Source organism: Plectropomus leopardus, chromosome 2 (assembly GCF_008729295.1).
Source record: "Plectropomus leopardus isolate mb chromosome 2, YSFRI_Pleo_2.0, whole genome shotgun sequence".
NCBI lineage: Eukaryota > Metazoa > Chordata > Actinopteri > Perciformes > Serranidae > Plectropomus > Plectropomus leopardus.
In genome coordinates, this window is record NC_056464.1 from 35854800 (window position 1) to 35875003 (window position 20204).

The 20204-nt window shown below is 40.0% G+C and overlaps 1 protein-coding gene across 1 annotated transcript in view; it reads left to right on the forward strand.

Annotated features, from left to right (window-relative positions):
• The first annotated feature begins 1218 nt into the window (after positions 1-1218).
• The window catches only part of LOC121948759 (filamin-B), an 82205-nt gene continuing 63219 nt past the window's right edge, over positions 1219-20204 (forward strand). Inside the window, 1 exon segment of the mRNA XM_042494212.1 lies at positions 1219-1664. Coding sequence (XP_042350146.1) covers positions 1364-1664 — 301 coding nt within the window. The 5' untranslated portion in view covers positions 1219-1363.

Consider the following 20204-nt stretch of genomic DNA (forward strand, 5'->3'; position numbering starts at 1 on the left):
CTCTCACACTCCTCCTTTCACAATTAAGCTTTTCCATCAATTAAAGGCATAAAAGCCCCTAAATGTTAATCTTAAGAAAAAAAACCAAAGTGATAGATTGTATAATCTATCACTTTGTTTTTTTTCTAGTAGATAAAAAAGTAGATAAAAAAATCCAGCCTGAGAGAAAAGCTGCTGACTTTGCAGCAGAAGCTACTTATTTTTCATTTCATTTATTTATATATTTGCACAGTAAAAAACAAAACAGAAAGCAGATTGTGTAGGTGAGATACAGAAAAACCCCTGAGGCTTATAAGAGAATCTCACCTCAAAATAAATTATACAAGCAAATAAAGACTCCCACAATATTAAGAAAAAAATGAATATAATGAAGATATTACAGGACAAGTGTATATATATGTGTGTGTGTGTGTGTGTGTGTGTAGTCAGTTAATATGTGATAGACAGAGACTTCTAAGGTTCATACATGACTGTGTGCCACCACTTTCTGGTCTGGACACAAATTAATACTTTTATAATCAATTACAGTATTTTTTGATTAATCATCTGTTCTGTAAATGAAGTGCACTTTAGTTCTTTAGTTTGGGACCTGAGTGAAACAAAATAATAATGGTCAAGACTGAAGCAGCAGGGCAGAGATATTGTAACATTTAGTCCAAATTATGGGTCCAAAAACATTTGATCCTACATTTCCCATAATGCATCTCAATGCATTTTTCCTGACACCCTGTGTGTGTGTGTGTGTGTGGGTATATATATTTATACATGTTGGATGGGTAGATATATATGTGGGTATGTATATATATTATATTTTTATTGCATTTTCTGCAAATGATGTTTTACCTTGTTTTCTTACATTGTACAGCGTTGTATTGTAAAGCACTTTGTAACTCTGGGTTAGAAAAGTACTATAGAAATAAAGTTTATTATTATAATTAGTAGTAGTAGTGGTACTGATAAAAAGCACTACAGGTTAGAGGAAAAAACGTGTATTTTTGATTTTGGGGGTAAACTGTCCCTTTAAGTGCAGTACTTGAGAAAATACACTCTAATGCATCCCACTAATTCATGAGTGCAGCTGGACAAATTACAGGACTTTAAAAATACATTGAGGTTTATTAAATCCAGAAGGAGGCAGTGATGCAACGTTTAGGATCCTGTAAAACCTCAAAGAGGGAAAAAAAAATCCGAGCTTTCAGAGCAGCACCTGAACGCAGCAGCAGCCAGTCAGTCTCAGTGAGGTTTTTGAAAAAACTCCAAACCAACTTCAGGCTGCTCCGAGGAAACACCACCGCGGGAAACTCTCTGTCACATTCAACCAAATCCCAACGAGAAGCTTTTTTTCCCAAAAAATTGAGTAAAGATGATAAAGACAACGACCACAGAGAGGGACCTGGCCGAGGACGCTACGTGGAAGAAGATCCAGCAGAACACCTTCACCCGCTGGATCAACGAGCACCTGAAGTGCGTCAACAAGCGGATCGCAGACTTGCAGCTGGACCTGAGCGACGGCCTGAGGCTCATCGCGCTGCTGGAGGTCCTCAGCCACAAGAAGATGTACAGCAGGTACAACACGAGGCCCAACTTCAAGCAGATGAAGATAGAGAACCTGACGGTGGCTCTGGAGTTCCTGGAGAAGGAGAAAATCAAGCTGGTCTCCATCGGTGAGTGACCGCGTCCATTCATTCGTCTGGACGCTTCTCTCAGGCTCCAAAACAAACTCCTGGTGGCCCCCAAAAGTAGTTTGCATGATAGTGGAGAGTCTACACATGTCAGGAAAGCCACCGTTACTAATATTACTCAACACGGTTAAGTTTACCCCCCAAGTTTTCCCAGTTTATACCCCCAAAACACCGCTTTTGTCCAGGTGAGTCCAGACCGCCTTAACAAATGTGGTATTTTAAAGTCTAACTGCTTCCCCACATAATCAGCTTTGCAATAAATCATTGAAAATTGTGTATCAAGAATCATCTGGACCAACACTTAAATTCGGCTTACGTTTAATACACAAAGCAACGAGTATATCTAACAAAAAACTTGCTTTTTTGCAAGTTGTTCACGCCGTTGCTGTCGCCCACCTGGCTGCATTTAGCACACGGTGCTGGGGACTAAGAGGGCGATCATACCACTTTTAAAAAGTCGATTTTCAGTTGAATTAAGCGCCGTTGTGTGTGCAATGTTATGTCAAAGTAAAAAGTGATTCAGGACTTTCTTTTTAAATCCCTCGCTTGTTTCATAATGTTGGCTATGCACTTTTGCTGGAGACCAAAGTTCAAGCTTTTGTTTGTGTGGAAGTTCCCCTGGTTTCCGAAATTTGTTATCGTAATAATGGTTACCAACATCAGTCTTATGAAATGTCTTTAGGTGGTAGAAGAAATATTACTTAAATTACACACATTAATGAGAATTAGTCACATTTTCGTCAGTTTTCGTCCTTTTAATTCCCGCACTTGCAGCTCTCGCCAAACTGTGTTCAAGATTCCCACATTTAAAGTTTGCTTGCCTCTCCGCAAAATTTAAATATTGCAATGTATGGTGTTTGAATATTTATAGTATTGGAAGGAAGTCGTCTTAAAATCGGCATGCACATAATCCACATTAACACCAATGTTTTCTTGAAAATGGCAAATTTCCCCCCAAAAATCATGCTACTGCTGCTTCACATAAAAACGACCGTGGGAATTGGGACCAAAACATCGCTCATATTTTCAGTGTCATTAAAGTAAGAGCAATTATAGGAGACTACAGCATCGGTCCGCTGGTAATTACTGTTAAAATGTATCATGTACTCATCAGCAGCTTTAAACTGACAGATTTCTTTATGGAGTTTGACATGTTGGGAGTTTAGTCTCCACATGACAACAGCAGAGTGTGTTTTAATGAGCAGGCTCCTGCAGAGAGGACACACCTGTGGTAACGAGCCTGGCCTCACGTGGAGAGGTGAATCCCTCTGATCAAAGTGTTTCACCCCAAAAGTTCACAAAGCAGAGCCAAGTGCTGTTAATGAGTGTGAAGGTGATCAGCCTCCACCTGCTGCTCAGTTACTTCATATCTGTCTTTAACAAGCTGCTTGTTGTTGTGTCCCAAACATAATTAGTCCACATCTGATTTTAATTATTGCTGTGAGGCTTCACGCTGCTCAACGCTGACATATAATCACACAGCAGCGTTTTTTGCTTAATATTTGTGGTGGCATCCAAATAATCATTGCTGGTTTTTTTTTTTACTGTTTTTTTCAATGAACAGCTGATCTGTTGCTGTTTGTCCTTAATACTTTCACTATACTGTTTTGGCATTATTTTTAGAAAAAAAGTAAAGTGATTCCTATTTCAGTTTTGTTCTTTAAGATTCTTTTTGTTGAGCTTTCAGATGGAAATCTGTGAAATCTGAAAAACTCATGTTTTTTTTTGCAAATACATGAAAAAGGCATTCAAAGAATAAAAATGACCCCAAAATTAGCAGCAAATGAATAAAAAATACAAGAAAATTGCCTATTTTTTAGTTGGGAAAAGTGCTTAAAAATACTTTAAAAAACATATTTATGGCCACTATAAATGTAGTTTTTCCCGTTTTTTTCTTTCTTTCCGAGACATTTTTTTGTAGCTTTTTCGTGTGTATTGGTTGCAAATTTATCTGATGTCAAAATTATGTCAGGACAGATGTGGAGTTTCGTTTTAGAAAATTTTAAAGTGAGCCATGTTGGTTTTAATAAAAAAAGCTGGTCTTTCAGAATGATACGGACCATTTGTGATGTTCAAAAAAAAATCAGATCAATTCAAACAGTGACCTAAATCTACTAATTTCTTGCAATTTGTGGAATATTTCCAACCAAGTTGCTCATTGCTTTTTTCTCCACGTTTTTAAAAGAAATCAAACCAATGTTTGCATGGTTCAAAGTTTTAAAAACTTACGAAAGGTGTTTGAACGCAGCACAAGAAAAGTGATGTTCCAGGTTTCAGAGGTTTCAAATACTTGTTCCTCCATAATGATGATGTGGGTGCAGAAAACGTCCAGGTTTTTCTCTCCGGTCGTGATATTTTGTCGTTTTTGCTGGTGATGCTGAAGGTTGCAGACTTTGCTCTTCTGTCACACAGCTGTGAGACTTTTAGTTTTACACAGAAACACTCTGAAGTTCGTGGTCGGCTGTGATCCTGACAGTCACTCTTGTGCAGTTCGGAAAAATTTTGCGTCTATTTATCATTCAGTTGTTCTTGGCCTGTTTTGGTGCGTAGAGGACAGAATAAACTCTATTTTTAAGGTTGAGTGGTGTGACCAGGGTTCCCGCCCAGCCTTAAAAAGTCATAAAAGGCCCTGAATTCATTAATCTAAAAAAAAAAAAAAAGCCTTAATTTGACTTAATGGACAAAAAAGTCTAAAATTGCTCAGACATGGGAAATAAGAGTTTCTGATTTTTTTTGCAGTGTAATACCTCAAAATGATCTGCAACATCTATTTTTTTTTGTAGAATAACTTAATATTATCCTTTTTTAAACCAGTCATGATGGGAATTCAAATAGTGGAGTCTCACATGCAGATTGAGAAACACAAAATTGTCCAAAAATGCCAAATATTTCCCACTTTTATCAGTAAACTAAATACACTTTTATGATAATATGATATGTTCATTGTCCTTCATTTGTTCCACTCTAAAAAATATTTTTTTTCAACATTTAACATAGATCATCTAGCTTTTTCTATCCAAAATTCATGTTTGTCATGCAAAATAACAAATAATAAAATAATGTTGGTTAGAAGAAAATTAAACACAATTCAAAGTGGCGTTAAAATAGCCTTAAAAAGTGCGAAGTCTACCCGGCCGTAGCCTGCAGGAGCCCTGCGTGTGGCAGCGCTCTGATAAAATCGATTAACTGTCTTTGCTTTTGGAATCGCTCTGAAAAGTAAACACTGCTGTTTGTTTGTCAAGCAGTTTTTTGGGTTTAATTGGAGGTGCATCGATCTCTTTGGCTGCTTGTCACACAGGATGCTTGTTAGGACTTTTTTAAATTGGTCTGCACACACTCAGTGTGATTACAAGCGTTTAGTTGCGTCTCACGCGGTGTGAGAAAGTCCCACAAAAGGATGTTCAGTCTGCGGTCAGAATGCATGAATATTAGTTATGTTTTAACCTTCGCTTTCTACTTTTCTGAAAATGAAAATCTCACGGTTCGTTCGTTCACGGCTGAAGCAGAAAAACATGTTGCTTGAAGGTCTTTGCAAACTTAAGTGTGACTCTTCTTCTGTGGTGTTCATAATATAAGTTTCTAATGCTGCACTCGTGATGCGGAAGGTCGGATTTCAGAGTTGGGAAGTCGTTTTTCCGGCTTTGTTGTGTTCATGTGCTTTGAGGTCGTAAAGTGGGAACAACATGGCAGCTACAAAAAAGATGGGTTGCATTTTAATGCTGTCGCTGTTTCCATTTTTAATATATTTAGATATTTAATCTACATCGCTCTACATGGACTGCAGTTAACTTTAATACCAGATTACACTTCACACGTGATTAAAAATGGATGTTTTACACATAAAATAATAAAAAAATGAAAAAGTTTCTAACCATTGACCAAACATTGACTTTTATGCATTTATGATGTCAAATCAGCAGCTGTCGTCATAAAATAATGTCGTTTTCAGTGTTAGCAGACTTCCATGCTTTAGAGTTAAACGTTTGCTCGCTGCAGATAATGAATAGAAAACGAGAACTACGAGGAACAAAATGACCAAAGATTGAACTTTTTACCGTCAGTTGTTGACACCGTTTGCATGATTTCCAACATTTCTGCTGCCCTCAAACGTCACGCAAACGTCACAACTCTGAATTTTCCCAATTTCCCACCCGTGATCACGATTTTTGGAGGGTCGTTCAGGTGCTTGTAACTTATGAAAACAGGATCTGTGATATTTCCGAGGAGCGCAGTCTCGTGGTGTTTTTCAGGCGTCTCTTTGCTGCTGATGGATGCTGCTGAACGCTGCAGGAGCACAGCGTTTCCAGCAGGTTGCTGGTTCTGGTCTCTTCATGGGATCTGGGTGCACTTTGACACTTTCTCGTGTTCAGAATAATTAAATTCAAAGTTAGACTAAAACAAAAACTGACACCAAGTGTCCTCTGGAAGTCTACATTAGTCTGTTTTCACAGCTGAGCTGAGCTCATGAGCTGTCGGGACGCACCGGAGTTCACACGAAATCCACCACTTTTTCACATTCGACATGTTTTTATACTTCAGATCCTAAAATGTGGTTTAAGTGAAAAAAAAAAAAAAAAAACGAGTGTGAAACCTTCCTGAGACACAGAGGCCGGCCGCTGTTTGGTGATGGGAGTGAGCCGAGGTCGAGCTGAGTGTGTTCAGTGATGTAAAACTGTGGAGGTTTGATTTTCCACAGTAGAAAGGAAATGACTGGGTGGGTGGGACACACACACACACACACACACACACACACACACACACACACACACACACTGAAGCAGCACTCTTGTTTCAGCTTTCTGAGATGAACCAGCCAGTCAGACAGATCAGAAAACTCTGATGTCATTTTTAATGAAAATGTTTTAAAAAAGCGTTAAAAAGACTTTATTTTATATTTTTATTGTATGAATGTACTGCATTTCTATTGTAGTTGATATTTTTGAAAGCTAAAATAATTAATCGAATTTAGGAGCTGAATTATCCGCAGAGATCTCTTCTTCTCAAAAAAAGCAAAAAGCAAAAAAAAAACAACCAAAAGCTCGTTATTAAAATTCGGGGTCGACAGATTATCAGCCCGGCTGATTATCGGAGCCGATATTTGGCATTTTGCTGATCATCTGTATCAGCGTTTCATTTCAACAATCGCCGATAAAATCAATCAATGTAAAAATGTTCTTGTTATTTCGTGTCAGCATGGGAGGAACTTTTACTTTGTCAGTGAGCCAGTTTTGCTTTTTACTTAAATTTTCATTTGGCTTTATAAAAAAAGTTGCTGGGAACTTGCTGTATTTGATGTTGAAAGTTTCAGCTTTGACGAAACATTTGCTAAAGGCATTTAAACAAAGTTTTGTGTTGTTATATTCCAAATTTTACATTTTTATTGTAAATGCATATGGGTTCCAAATATTGGTTATTGGCCTCATTAATAATTGGTATTGGCTGTAAAAAAACCCCCAAAATAATAATATTGGTCGACCCCTGTTAAAGATCCAGTATCGGGCTGTAATCACGTGACGCCCAATGGCCCCAAAATACTTTTTCCTCATGTACATTCATGTTGGACGCGATGTCTGTAAATCAGTGGATATCTGTGGATTTGCGCCGCAGCCCTGCAGGATGACTCCACTCTGTCGGGGTTAATCAGTGGGAGTATTTTGAAATACACACTTTCACAGTGCAGTGATGACTGTGCACACTTTACTGAGACACTTTTGGAAATAAGTAAATGTCCACATGACCACAGCAGGAATCTGTGCAGCTGCACGGTTACATAGGTAACGTTAGGGTAACGTCAGGGTAACGCTAGTGTGTCAGATGCCTCACCTCCATGACGGAGGAGAGAGGGGGAGCGTGGGAAGGAGATGTTTGCTGTAGTCAGACAAAGTGATGAAACTCAGTGTGTGTGTGTGTTAATGGTTAGCTGTGGAGCGGGGCCCCTCTGGGAGGCCCCTGGCTTTTGTCCGTAGCACGAGAGGCAGGCTGAGGAATATCTTCAGCACATTTCATAATGTTTTTTAATTAATTGAGCAGTTTTTTAGATTCCCGGCCTCTCTCCTGCTGTTCCTCGACGCTCTGCAGCTGTCACTGTCTGCTGGGAGATTTTCGTGACCACAATCTGCAAGTCGTCATCCACGAAGCCTGACCGTTTTTTTAACGCTAACTTCGCCCTCTCGTCGTTGGTTTTAAAAATAGTATTATGTGTATTTACTTCTTGCTTTGTATGAAACCCAAATATCTAAATAAATGCTGAAGTGAGAACTCTTGAACACATTTTGAGGTTTTGATGTAATATATGGAAATATACAGAACATGCATTTGCCAAACATTAATTAAAGACACAATTAATGAATGACTTTATTTCAAACCTAAAACATAAAACATATAAACAAACAAAAGTACAGTGTCCGAAAAGGGTTAGGTAAAAGTAAAATTTATAAATCCCTACCCCTTTCTTACTTTTTCCGTTAACTCATATATTATTTCAACAAATGTACGTATGACTAGTGTACAAACAGCCGTCCCCAGTGTACTTACACCCAATTAAAAGTTATCAAACATCTTGTCATGCATCTTTAGCATAAGTCTAATTAACCTCCTCTCAAAAATAGGAAATGTCATTATTAGAAATCCTAATAAACTTATTTGGGAACGTTGTGCTGCATAAAAAAGTTCAATTGTCACCAACCACAAAGAGCAGCAGCTTGCACCCCAAACAGGAGTCTGTGTGTGTGTGTGTGTGTGTGTGTGTGTGTGTGTGTGTGTGTGTGTGTGTGTGTGTGTGTGTGTGTGTGTGTGTGCGTGTGCGTGCGTGCGTGCGTGCGTGCGTGCGTGTGCGTGTGTGTGTGTTGACTCTACCCAGCTTCATATCCAGCAGCTGTGGTTTGGTCCTGATGTAACTGAAGCTGAGGATGATCAACTAATCTGTTATTTTCTGCAGTTTCTGTCTGAAGTTCTATTAAGAGATACCCTACATCTGTGTGTGTGTGTGTGTGTGTGTGTGTGTGTGTGTGTGTGTGTGTGTGTGTGTGTGTGTGTGTGTGAGAGGGACTGACCTTTATCAGACTGTGTGAGCTCATTTACACATGCACACACTATTAAGTTTGCTGACTGGACAGTTACCGTGGTTACGTGATGCCCACCGTGTGATTAAGCTTATTACTGTCATCATCTCTTTTTTTTTTTTTTTTATGTTGTGTGAAATAAATATAGTAATCATTGTGTAGTTATTATCATCATTAACCTTCTTCTATATGTTCAAAAGCATCTAAAAAAAACCAAAACTTTTCCGCTGCACAGGAGCACAGCGACAGTCCAACAAAGACAACAGTGGTCCGATGAACCTGATGAAGGTCTGTTACAGAAACCACAGAAGAGAAATAATCAGACAAATAAAATAAAATGCACCCTCTGCAGAAGCATCTGTCACACATTCAGGAGTGCAGATTCTCAAAATCACGGGACTCGATAGAGAAAAAACTGCACCAATCAGCCAAGTTGCTGCTAATGCTAATACATTGCTCTATTACCGTGGTGACAAAAAATCCATACTGTCACAGCTCTGTTAGAAAATATTTTTAGTTTTTCACATTTTGTAAAAGTTTGACTTTGACTCCTGTTGGCTTCTTTTAGTCAAAGAAGAAGAATCAGTTTCAGATTTCTGACCTATAACAGTTTCACCCTGAGAGTCGATACTCACCATCAGAATGACCAGAGGGGTCCTTTAATGAAGAGGGGTCCTTTAATGACCAGAGGAGTCCTTTAATGACCAGAGGGGTCCTTTAATGACCAGAGGGGTCCTTTAATGCATCTCAGAAGTTTGACACAAAGTAACTCAATTGTACAGTATCTTGAATAAAAAAGCAGTAGAAGCTGAAGTAAAATCGTCCCTAAATGAACTTTAATGTGTGTGTGTTTGGTTTCTATCTGTGTGTGTGTGTGTGTTTTCTGTTTGTGTGTGTTTGGAGTTAGGGGTGCTTGGCAGCTCCTCTCGGAGGAACCGTAATGACTGATGCTTTATCGCTCTGAAATTGCAAAACCTTGTGTGCGTTTTTACCTGCCTGTGTGGACATCCGCCAATGAGTTGAGTGATGAAGTGTTTGTGTGTGTGTGTGTGTGTGTGTGTGTGTGTGTTTGTGTGTTGTGTGTCTGTGTGTGTGTATAAAAAGGGTGTTGGCTGTCAGCTTGTGCAGACAGGTGTGTTGCGTCATGACTGAGGAAAAGGATTGCAGTCCTGTGATGAACTTATTAGTCAATCAGAGCCTTTAAGATCAGCAGCTGTAGACGGACTCTGGCTGCTCCGCAGTTATCAGAGTTTGTGGAAAAGAAACCGCACTGATGAGAGCGATGAGCCTGAAATGCACAGTAAATGTTCTGGAAAAACAAAATCAGGAGCTAAAAGAGGCTCAGAAGTTTGTAATAGCTGTTGATAATCTTTGCTTGCAGGGATCTCGTAAAATACAGTCTGAGTATATTGCCTTTATTGGACTGTGATGTTTAACATGATACAGTTAAAACTTAGTAAACAGATTTCCATTAAAAAACTGTGCAAACTGAAACTGTGAATATCAAATACGCCTAATGGAAACATGTCTATAAAATAAAACCCTCCAATTTATTGCAAAGAAGTTTCTATGCTTGCATGAGGTGGTATTTCAGGCGATTCAAAAAAAAAACATATTTCGCAAAACTGCATGGAGACACTTTTTTGGCTTTCAAGGTTCACTGGCTGTGTGCTTGTAGGAACTGGCTCCCTCGGGCATGATGCAGCAGGAGCCACATAACTCTTAAAAAGATCAGCAGCAAATCCACAATTCCTCTGTGAAATCGTGGACTATTACCTCCCAGAAATCCCTCATATGTGGCCTCTCCCACGTGTACGGGACTTACCTTTCCATTATCTCTTGCATAACACGCCTACGTCGCCTTCGACTGGAAATAATGACGGCTAGTGCGGCGGCTGTAATAGAAATAAACCTGCTAATGTTTTGAACATCCTCACTGAGCTGCTTGGAATTTGTCATCTCGCAGTTGTGTTTACCGACATTTTTAAAATATATAACTATAATTTCCAAATTTAAAGCTCCCTGAAAGATATTTTAACAGAGATGCCTGCAGAGATGCCCTACGTGTGTGTGTGTGTGTGTGTGTGTGTGTGTGTGTGTGTGTGTGTGTGTGTGTGTGTGTGTGTGTGTGTGTGTGTGTGTGTGTGGTGTGTGTGTGTGTGTGTGTGTGTGTGTGTGTGTGTGAGACCAGGTGAGAACAGGCCTGACGGGATCTGTGGCTTTCAGCGGTGACCTTAATCAGACTGTGTGACCTCATTCACACACGCACGCACACACACACACACACACACACACACACACACACCACACACACACACACACACTCGCGACGCACTGCGCGCGCGCATGCGCAGGCGCGGCACACACACACACACACACACACACACACACACACACGCGAGCACACACACACACACACACACAGAGTTAACCTGCAGTACTCTCTTCAGGAGTAACTTTAGCTGGTGGGCTGAATTCGCTCGTGTCGCTGCAGATTTTCACTGAAGCTTCAGTCGGTGTTTGAACCTGCAGGACGATCGTTGGTCTATAAACATATCAGTTACCTTTAATATGCAGCAGTGATTCAGCCTCGGTCCTCCTCATTAGGAGCGTTCTTTGCTCTTTGTTGCTTCAGACGCTCTCTGGTTGACTCTGACGGGCTTTGACCCTTCCAGGTTGCTGTAGTTGTTATTCAGACCTACATCAGCACTTCATGAATGTCCCAAATACACCTGAAAAAACATCTAATCGTCCTTTATATCTATTTCTGTCGTATTCTGTCAGCCTGATTAGAGACGGATGATGGAGGTGATTGTTGTGCTGTGATAATTCTCAAGAGTTAATACTAAAATAAAAGCGTTCATTCATTCATTCATTCATTCATATAGTTTCATAAAAATCTGTGCAGTGTTTTGCTTTCTTGTAAACTTTCAGATTCATGGATCTGTCGTGACACTGACTCAAGTCAGTCAATATTGCAGTAGTTGCTGTGGTATGTCCTGCACCGTTGGCCCTTGTCGGCCTTTTTCAGCATTTTTCTGCTTTTTTTTTTCCCCGCTGATTCAGCATGTTGATTCCGTGTCTGAGTCGGCAGAGCCCATCGGCAAATGAAATCGCTCTGATTGGCCGTTCAGCTCATCGCACTAGAAGAGAAACAGAAGTAAAAAAATGTAAACAAAGGGCCCAAATCAAGAGGGAATGAGATCAAAACACACTAGTGTTATTTAGTAATATATATTTTATCAGGTGATATGTTGCAGAAACATTTCTTGATTGTTTGTGTTGTTCCCTGGCACACAGTAAATATGTTTTGTTCTTACAACATTGGATTAATGTGCTAACTTGAGTCAGGACAATCTTCCAGTTCCCTTCTTTGAATGACGATTACAGACGTAACGTGTGGAGAGTTATTCCCCCTCGCACAGAACAGACATGCTGGTTGGCTGTGGGTTTTAGTCTCTGTGGTGTTTGTCATGTGCAACTTTTGGCTGCGACACTGGCGACATGAGCACGTGCATCATTGGGCACGTGTCCAATGATGCACGCTTTGTCACTGCTAGTTTTGTGGTGTGATTTTGGTGCGTCTGGGCTTTAAAGTTCCTGGATCAAATTAAAGTTCACAGGTACTTTAAACAACACGCCTACACCAAACGCAGCCCCAACAGATCTCATGGTGCATTCGCCCGATCTTTAAACTCACTGTTATTACACATTATAGCAAATTTTATAATGACAAAGAAAATAAATTTCTAAATTTAAAACGTTCGCTCCACTGATCAGAGTTCAGTTTATCACCAGCAGAGCTTCACAGCCTGTGAAATCAAGTGCAAAAACACAAAGCTCCAATTTACATTGTTGGGGTGTTAAGTTTTAACATGCAGGGAGGGTGTCAGGAAAAATGTATTGAGATGCATTATGGGAAATGTAGGATCAAATGTTTTTGGACCCATAATTTGGACTAAATGTTACAATATCTCTGCCCTGCTGCTTCAGTCTTGACCATTATTATTTTGTTTCACTCAGGTCCCAAACTAAAGAACTAAAGTGCACTTCATTTACAGAACAGATGATTAATCAAAAAATACTGTAATTGATTATAAAAGTATTAATTTGTGTCCAGACCAGAAAGTGGTGGCACACAGTCATGTATGAACCTTAGAAGTCTCTGTCTATCACATATTAACTGACTACACACACACACACACACACACACACACACACACACACACACACACACATACACTTGCTTTCACTCTCTCTTTCTCTTTCGGTCACTCGGTTGCCATGGCGCTGTGTGTCAACAACAGTCTATTCTGTCAGCTTTATCCGTTGAACTCTGTCAGCTGATGGTTGTTTGGTTTCAGTCTAACAGGATCATGCACCGTGTGTGTGTGTGTGTGTGTGTGTGTGTGTGTGTGTGTGTGTGTGTGTGCATTCAGTGCTTTTGAGCGAGCTTTGTAAGCAGGAAGTGATCATCGTAGTTGTTTATGTTTATGCTCCTGTGTTTCTGTTTTTCGTGGATTCATGCGTATCATGCTTTCTAAAGCTGTTTTGTTATATTCATATCTGGTTTTGATGTTTTAAAACATACTCCACCGAACGAATAAAGTTTATGTAGACCTGGAAAATGTCCAGTCTGTACAGTGAATGCCCCTGGCTGACAGACTTTTCAATCTTTCTTAATCTAAAAAAAAGAATAGCAGAAAAAAATATAATTTTCACCAAGTACAGACGTATAAAATAAGTAATGAAGTGCATCACTGCCAATGCACTTCATCAGATTTCTGAATGGCGGTCCTTTTTAAAAGTCGACTGGCTTGGAAAGAAGTTTGGTCGACACATGTTTTATCCATTTAGACAGAATACAGACAAGATTTCGACTCTAATCTCTGTTGATTGATTTTATACGATGACAAAGAACAAAAAAAAAACCCTAAACACACGAAGAAAAAAAAAACTGAAGAAACTTGAGATGCACCAAACCAGATACCAGAAACTGTTTGGGCAACACTGTTTTTCACTTTTGTCTCATTAAAGAAACAAAAAGTATAGAGACTGACGGAGGTGTAGAGGCTGAACACACACACACACACACACACACACACACACACACACACACCATCCTTTGCCATCCCTAAAGCCAAGCCATTAACAAGACTAAAAATACAATATTTAACAGCATCAGTCTTCTCTTGCAGAGATTTGCAGTGAAGTTAAGCAGAAACTTTGACAGAACAATAATGCCGCAGTGAACTGAGGTGCAGAGACGAGTGCAAAACCACCGTGAAGTTCACGAATTGTTTTCATTTCCTTTGGAAATTGGAGCCATAAAGACTCTAATGTGCTCTTACATGCAAACGTCTCCCCTGTCTATAAGTCATAGCGGGACTGTTTGAGTTGGCCGTGTTCTCACTCACACAGAAACCTCACGGCTCCTTTTACTCCCGCAGTAACCCGTTTGTTTTGTTACCTCTTTCTTTTCCTCAGCTCTGTAGTTTCACTCCTCCACGAGAAAAAAAAAACACATCAGAGCTTCTGTCATATTTCATGCTCTGACCTTTGCTCTCGCCTCTGGTTTTCACTGCACACGTCGCTGCCGAAGCTCAATGAAACTGTGTCTGCTGGTAGAGGAAGACAAAGATTCTCAGCCTCAGCTCCCTGTTTACTGCTTCTGTGGAGATGATCAATGTTTACAACCACGATAATAACTGTAACCAGATCATTAATCACGGCCGCGTCAATAACCACAGCCAGATCACGGCTCACAGCGCCCGCAGGAAGGTCTAAAGCAGAGAAAGGATAACTTGTTAAAAAGGTCTGGATGGATTTTGCAATTTGTTAGGATGTTTTGACCGTGAAGGATGGTTGTGGAGGAATTAAAGAAGCATGACTTGTGGTGTTGGAACAAAAAACACATTTTTGGGGGGTAAGAACAAAACTGCATTCATGTTACAGTTTACACTGTAAGAAACGGAGCTGGAGTCAGGACACTCTTTAAAACCACCAGTGCAGAAAACAGCAACACATGTCCTCCGTCCTCCATCGCTGAGACGCTCCTGCACAGTCACAGACGGCAGCCTGTCAGAGAGGTTACTCTGGAGATGAAAGCATTTAAAACTGTTTGTTTTTTCACAGCAGTTGAGTAATTCTGGAAATGTTAGCATGCAAATATCACAAGTGTGGATGAATATTTGATTGTTTCCGTATATAAAAGAGTGCAGTTTGCATTTAATTGCATTATTAACAGGAAAAAGGGAGAGGCCTTCTGTGTTTTTCACCATCCTGTGTTCCCATTTCAGAAGTTTCTTTAAAAGAAATCCTCAATGTTGCTAAACATGGAAACATGGGAGTCTCCCAGGTTATGTAACACTTTTATAGCTTTATGTTTTGGCCACCAGCTTCAGTCATTTTAACTTTGTTTCTGAGAAATCATGTCAAGTGCTCGACCTTTCATGAGCCTCAGGTGTCGTTGCTGCAGAGAAGACGGCCTCCGTCAGAGCTGTGCCGAAATCATTTCATTGATTCAAACTGTAAATTGTCTTTTCAGTTTTTTTGAAACAACGTTATCTTCTACTCATTAGGCCCTTTAACACCGCCCGTTTAAGGCGAGAATATCGCACTCTTATGCCACTTCACCTTTCTGTATGAAGTACTAACTAGTTAATGAGACCAGTATTTTATTTATAGCCTTTCCCCACATTTTTGAAAGGACTCAAAGGACCAAATTGCTTAGAGTTTGCAGGTAAAAATTCTTCTGAGAGGCCTTTGAACCCAGCACAAGAAAAGTGAAGCAGGTTTCAAAGGGTTAAAAAGCTGCTGGAAAACACACGAGATGCCACATCTGTGAGCCAATCAGCTCCTGAGAGCAGGTCAGCGCCACTCTCTGATTGGGCATTTGGCTCCCCTACAAATCATGAAGCTTTCATCTTGGACAGTATAAGTGTGTCCCACACCTGCAGCTCAGTGTCTCACAGACAGAGACAGAGACAGAGACAGAGAGACAGAAGAAGCGTCAGTGCTGCGTGACGGATTACTTCTGTTTGATGTTGACCTTGAAGATGTTTTCTGTATAAACACAGAATTAAAGTTTTGTGTTGTTTATCAGCTCTCCTCCCACGCCATGAGGCTGTAGTGTGTGTGTGTGTGTGTGTGTGTGTGTGTGTGTGTGTGTGTGTGTATGTGTGTGTGTGTGTGTGTGAGACACAACACACAGGGCCTCTGTGCTGCTGCAGAAAGGGTAACCTGAGAGCGGCAGGGATATAGACTTTCACACACCTCCTCTTTGCAGAGAAAGCCTCTTTGTTGGTTTCAGGTCTAAATGTAGCAGCTTTGTGCTGATTTCTCTCTGTGAGGCTTAAAGCAACAAATGTCACTGAAATCCATTTTAAGACACAAAGTCTGAATTCTACATCCTTGATATTCACAAAGTGATAAACACGAGTTAAATGTTTTAGGATAACGTTTTGGCTTGTGACTTAAGCGAGAGGCCTGTTTGCTCACTTGTCACAATTTTTTAGGGATGTATCTATTTAGCAGCTGAATATATTCGCTTTGTTGACTGCCATCAGTGTCGATGTTCAGATTCAACACAGTTTTCAGACTCCGCAGACAACATTCAGGAAAAAAACATGATAAAAAGATAAAAAGAAGATAAAACATAAAAAAAGATAAAACATTTAAAGTGCTCCAGTGCTAAATCAAAATGTTAAATATGTATTACATGCCAAAAAAACCCATTAAACTATAAAAAACAAACTTTAAATAAAAACTAAAAACTGCGAATAAATAAATCATGAACACAGGCTCAATAAATGATCTTGTGCAAGTTGTGCACTAAAAATCTGTTAACAGTTTAGTGCAGGCTAAAAAGCAGGGCTCAAGACTGACAGACAACCTAAATTTAAGGTGCAGGTACAAGAAACAAACAGTAACTGTTGAGTAAGTGGCCTCTGTGGACTGTTACGTGACGAGATGGCGAGTAGCAGATGAATAGAGATTTTCCCCGGGACAAAAGGACGCAGTAAACTCGCTATCGTTTGATCAGGAAACGTGACGTATTGTTTCATTGTGAATAACAAAACTGTGTTAAAAACCAGCTGGAACAGAGCGAGCTAAAGTTGGCTGATAGCCAGCGGCTGTTAGCAGCTGGAACTAACAGCCCATGGTAGTTACATTGAGTTATGATGCGTTCAAGCTCTCTTCGGTAAAAATGAGTGTTCAGTGATAGTAAATTATAATGTTCTCAGGACGTGTTCAATGTGATCTTGTAAAATGTAGTTTTTCATGTGTTTGCTGTGGAAAAATGGAGTGTTTGTTGGTCAGGTGGCGCAGTGCATTCTGGTAGTTGTAGGTTTTCTACCTCATTAACAAAAGCGAATGCAACAGCCCTTTTTCCGAGAAGACAGACCTGCAGATCTGTGTGGGTTCGTGAGAGGAAACAGCAAAGACTAATACTTAATATCACCAGGTTTCTCTGCCATTGTTGTTGTTGTTTAGTGTTGTACATGCTGCCGGTGTTTGTAACGTGGCAGAAATACGTAGCACTGCCACTGCAAAGCATTGACAAATATGCTGGCCTCAGAAAAAAACACTTGGACACGGCCACTTAGTCAGGTGGTGGTTTTGATTCTGTGAAGGTTTTGAGGTGCTAATGAGACTTCTGATGTCAACTAAATATAATGGAAGTCAACGGAAATTTGTTTTTGGAAAAAAAAAACATACCAACACTCACACACTCTTCTCATCACCACCAGTCGTCCTTTTGTCTCACAGCAGACGTTAATGTCTTTATGACGCTCAATCGTTATCATCATGTCGCTGCTGTCTTTGTGTTCTGGTGCTGAACTGTCTTTTGATGTGGGGGATTAAATCACACACACACACACACACACACACACACACACACACACACACACCTTTGTTGTCTGGATGGAGATGCAGCAGACATGACGCAGAGTCACAGTCACTGATCACCAAAAATTTGGTTAATGATGATCTGATGATGACAGAGAGACGGAGACAAAACCCCAAACCTCTAAATTTAAACCAACCCTGCAACTTCCCAACACTCACACTCACACTCACACTCACACTCACACACACACTCACACACACACTGTGGTGTTGAACTGGGTGTGTGTGTGTGTGTGTGTGTGTGTGTGGTTGCAGTGGTTTGATGGGGATTGTTCGGTGATAATCACCGTGGTGAACCTCCTGCAGCCTGGCTCTGCTACAAACATCTCAAACTCTTCTTACTCACTCTCGGTCCGTTTCTTCCTCGTTTCTTTTTCTTCGTCTTTGTTGTCTTTTCTTCTCCGCGGTATCGAACCTCAGTCCTCGTTTGTCACTGACAGAGTATGTGTATGACGTAGGCACCAAATGTCTGGTCTGATTTGCAGAAGTGAGGCGAGTGCACAGACTTGGGACTTTCTCGTTACTTGCAAAACAACGACTTCAAGTCAGGTTCTGCTTTAAGTCCTAAATCAAGATTGACGAGTCCCAAGTCAAGTCCCAAGTCCTAAACTTTGAGTTTCGAGTCCTAAACAAGTCAGAATGTGCCCTTCACCAAATGTAAGTGTGAGTAGTATGTTAAATTTACAAAGATCTTGAATGCTTTTTAAAAGTTGTATTTAGTTATTTAAATGAGTTTAAGACATTTAAAGCTAACATTAGCTAAGCATTAGCTTGCTAACTATGTTAATATTAGCCTTGACTCGCGTTTACTTTACTGCACTTTAAAATGTTAACTTTAGTTTTGTTTTGTTTTTTTATTTTACCACCCTGTAGTTTTTTCACTTGAACAGACGTGATAACTAAGTGGATCTGAGGACCTAAAAGTTGATTTGCTGGGAAAGGAAAACATTAGTTAATTTAGGAAATGAATCGATCTGTGGCATCACAGTTTAAATGTTAAATGTTATTTTTAATATTTCGGCTCAGAGAAAGGTTTAAAGGCTTTTCAAGCCAAAATGCTCGAGTCCGAGTGAAGTCACAAGTCACTGGTTTAAAAGTCTAAGTTGAGTTGAAACTGTTTTTTTGATTTTGTCGAGTCTCAAGTCATATTTGCATAACCGGTCTAACAACTCAAGTTCAAGTCATGTGACCCAAGTCTGCACCTGCTGATATGTAATCTTGTTTATATAATATTTAATTGAACTTTATTGTCATTGAGTACTGAGACACTGAAATACAGTTTATTATTTAACCATAAGAGGAAAAAGTAGCAAAATGCAAAGTGATGTATAGTGGTTATATACAGAGTTAGTTTAATTAAAAGAAATTGAACTAAAATAAAATAAAATGCACAAATAGACAATTATTTGTCTTGTTGTCTTTGATCAACAGTCCAAAACCCAAATATATTTAGTTTAGTGTCCCTCTTGTTTCGCTCTCTTCTTCTCCTCTTACATTTAAACGGCTTCGGATAATTTCAGCTTTTATTCTTAAGTAAAAACATGTTTAACTTGACAGAACAAACCCACCTCGGGGTCCGTTGTGTCTCTTTCTGTTTGTTTTTTCATTGACTTTGTGTGTAATCTTTTGGCCGCTAACATTTGCTTTATGTTCTGCCTCAAGCCTTCTGCATTTTCTTAGTTTTTAAATCTTCTATCGCTCACTGATGTTTTTGTCCGTTCCTCCTTTTTCCCTCCGTCATGTTGCTTTTGCTCTTTTCTCCATCTTTATCTCCTCCTCCTCCTCTTCACCCTCCTCTTCTTCACCACATGGCCATGTTTCTGGTTCTGATGACATCATAGCCTGAGAACCAGCAGGGTGAGGTCACACAAGGCTAAACGCTGCAGTGTGTTTGTGAGTGTGTGTCCTGTTTATGCATGCAGACGTAATGCCAGATGTGTGTGTGTGTGTGTGTGTGTGTGTGTGTGTGTGTGTGTGTGTTAATGATAGGGCAGCACTGTGCTGGTTACGCAGCTCTCTTGTGGTTCTCATGTTTTCATGTTTCTTCTGCTGCTTGTTTCTATCAAACTTTTTTTTTTTTTTTAACTCCAGTGCCTTCAAGTGGAAATTAGTTCATTATTTCTGCTGGTATAATGATGCTTCATTCTGATAATATTTAATCTTGCAGTGACATTTGATTAAGTGGACCCCGAGCATCTTTCGACATCTGTGATGGCGCCTTTCTGTGGTCTGGTCAATCTGTTGCTCCGAAGGCTTTGGAGCTTCTCTTTGCAGCATTCAGAGCATTAATATAGCAGCAAACCACTGTTGGCTATGTAAAGATATAGTGGAGTAATGGCATCCTGAGTGGTGAATGAAGTCACGCTAACACTGTGTGTGTTATAATCCGAGCTTCTCTGTGGTTTGTTGTGGTAAGCCTGTCCGGCCGCATGAGTATGTGTTAGAGCTGGGCAATAAAATGATATCGATTGCGAAATAATTTTTGCTCAGTTGAAATATGAGACGTAGTCCATAGATCGTCGATAGAACACATTCTAGCCATGTTTTG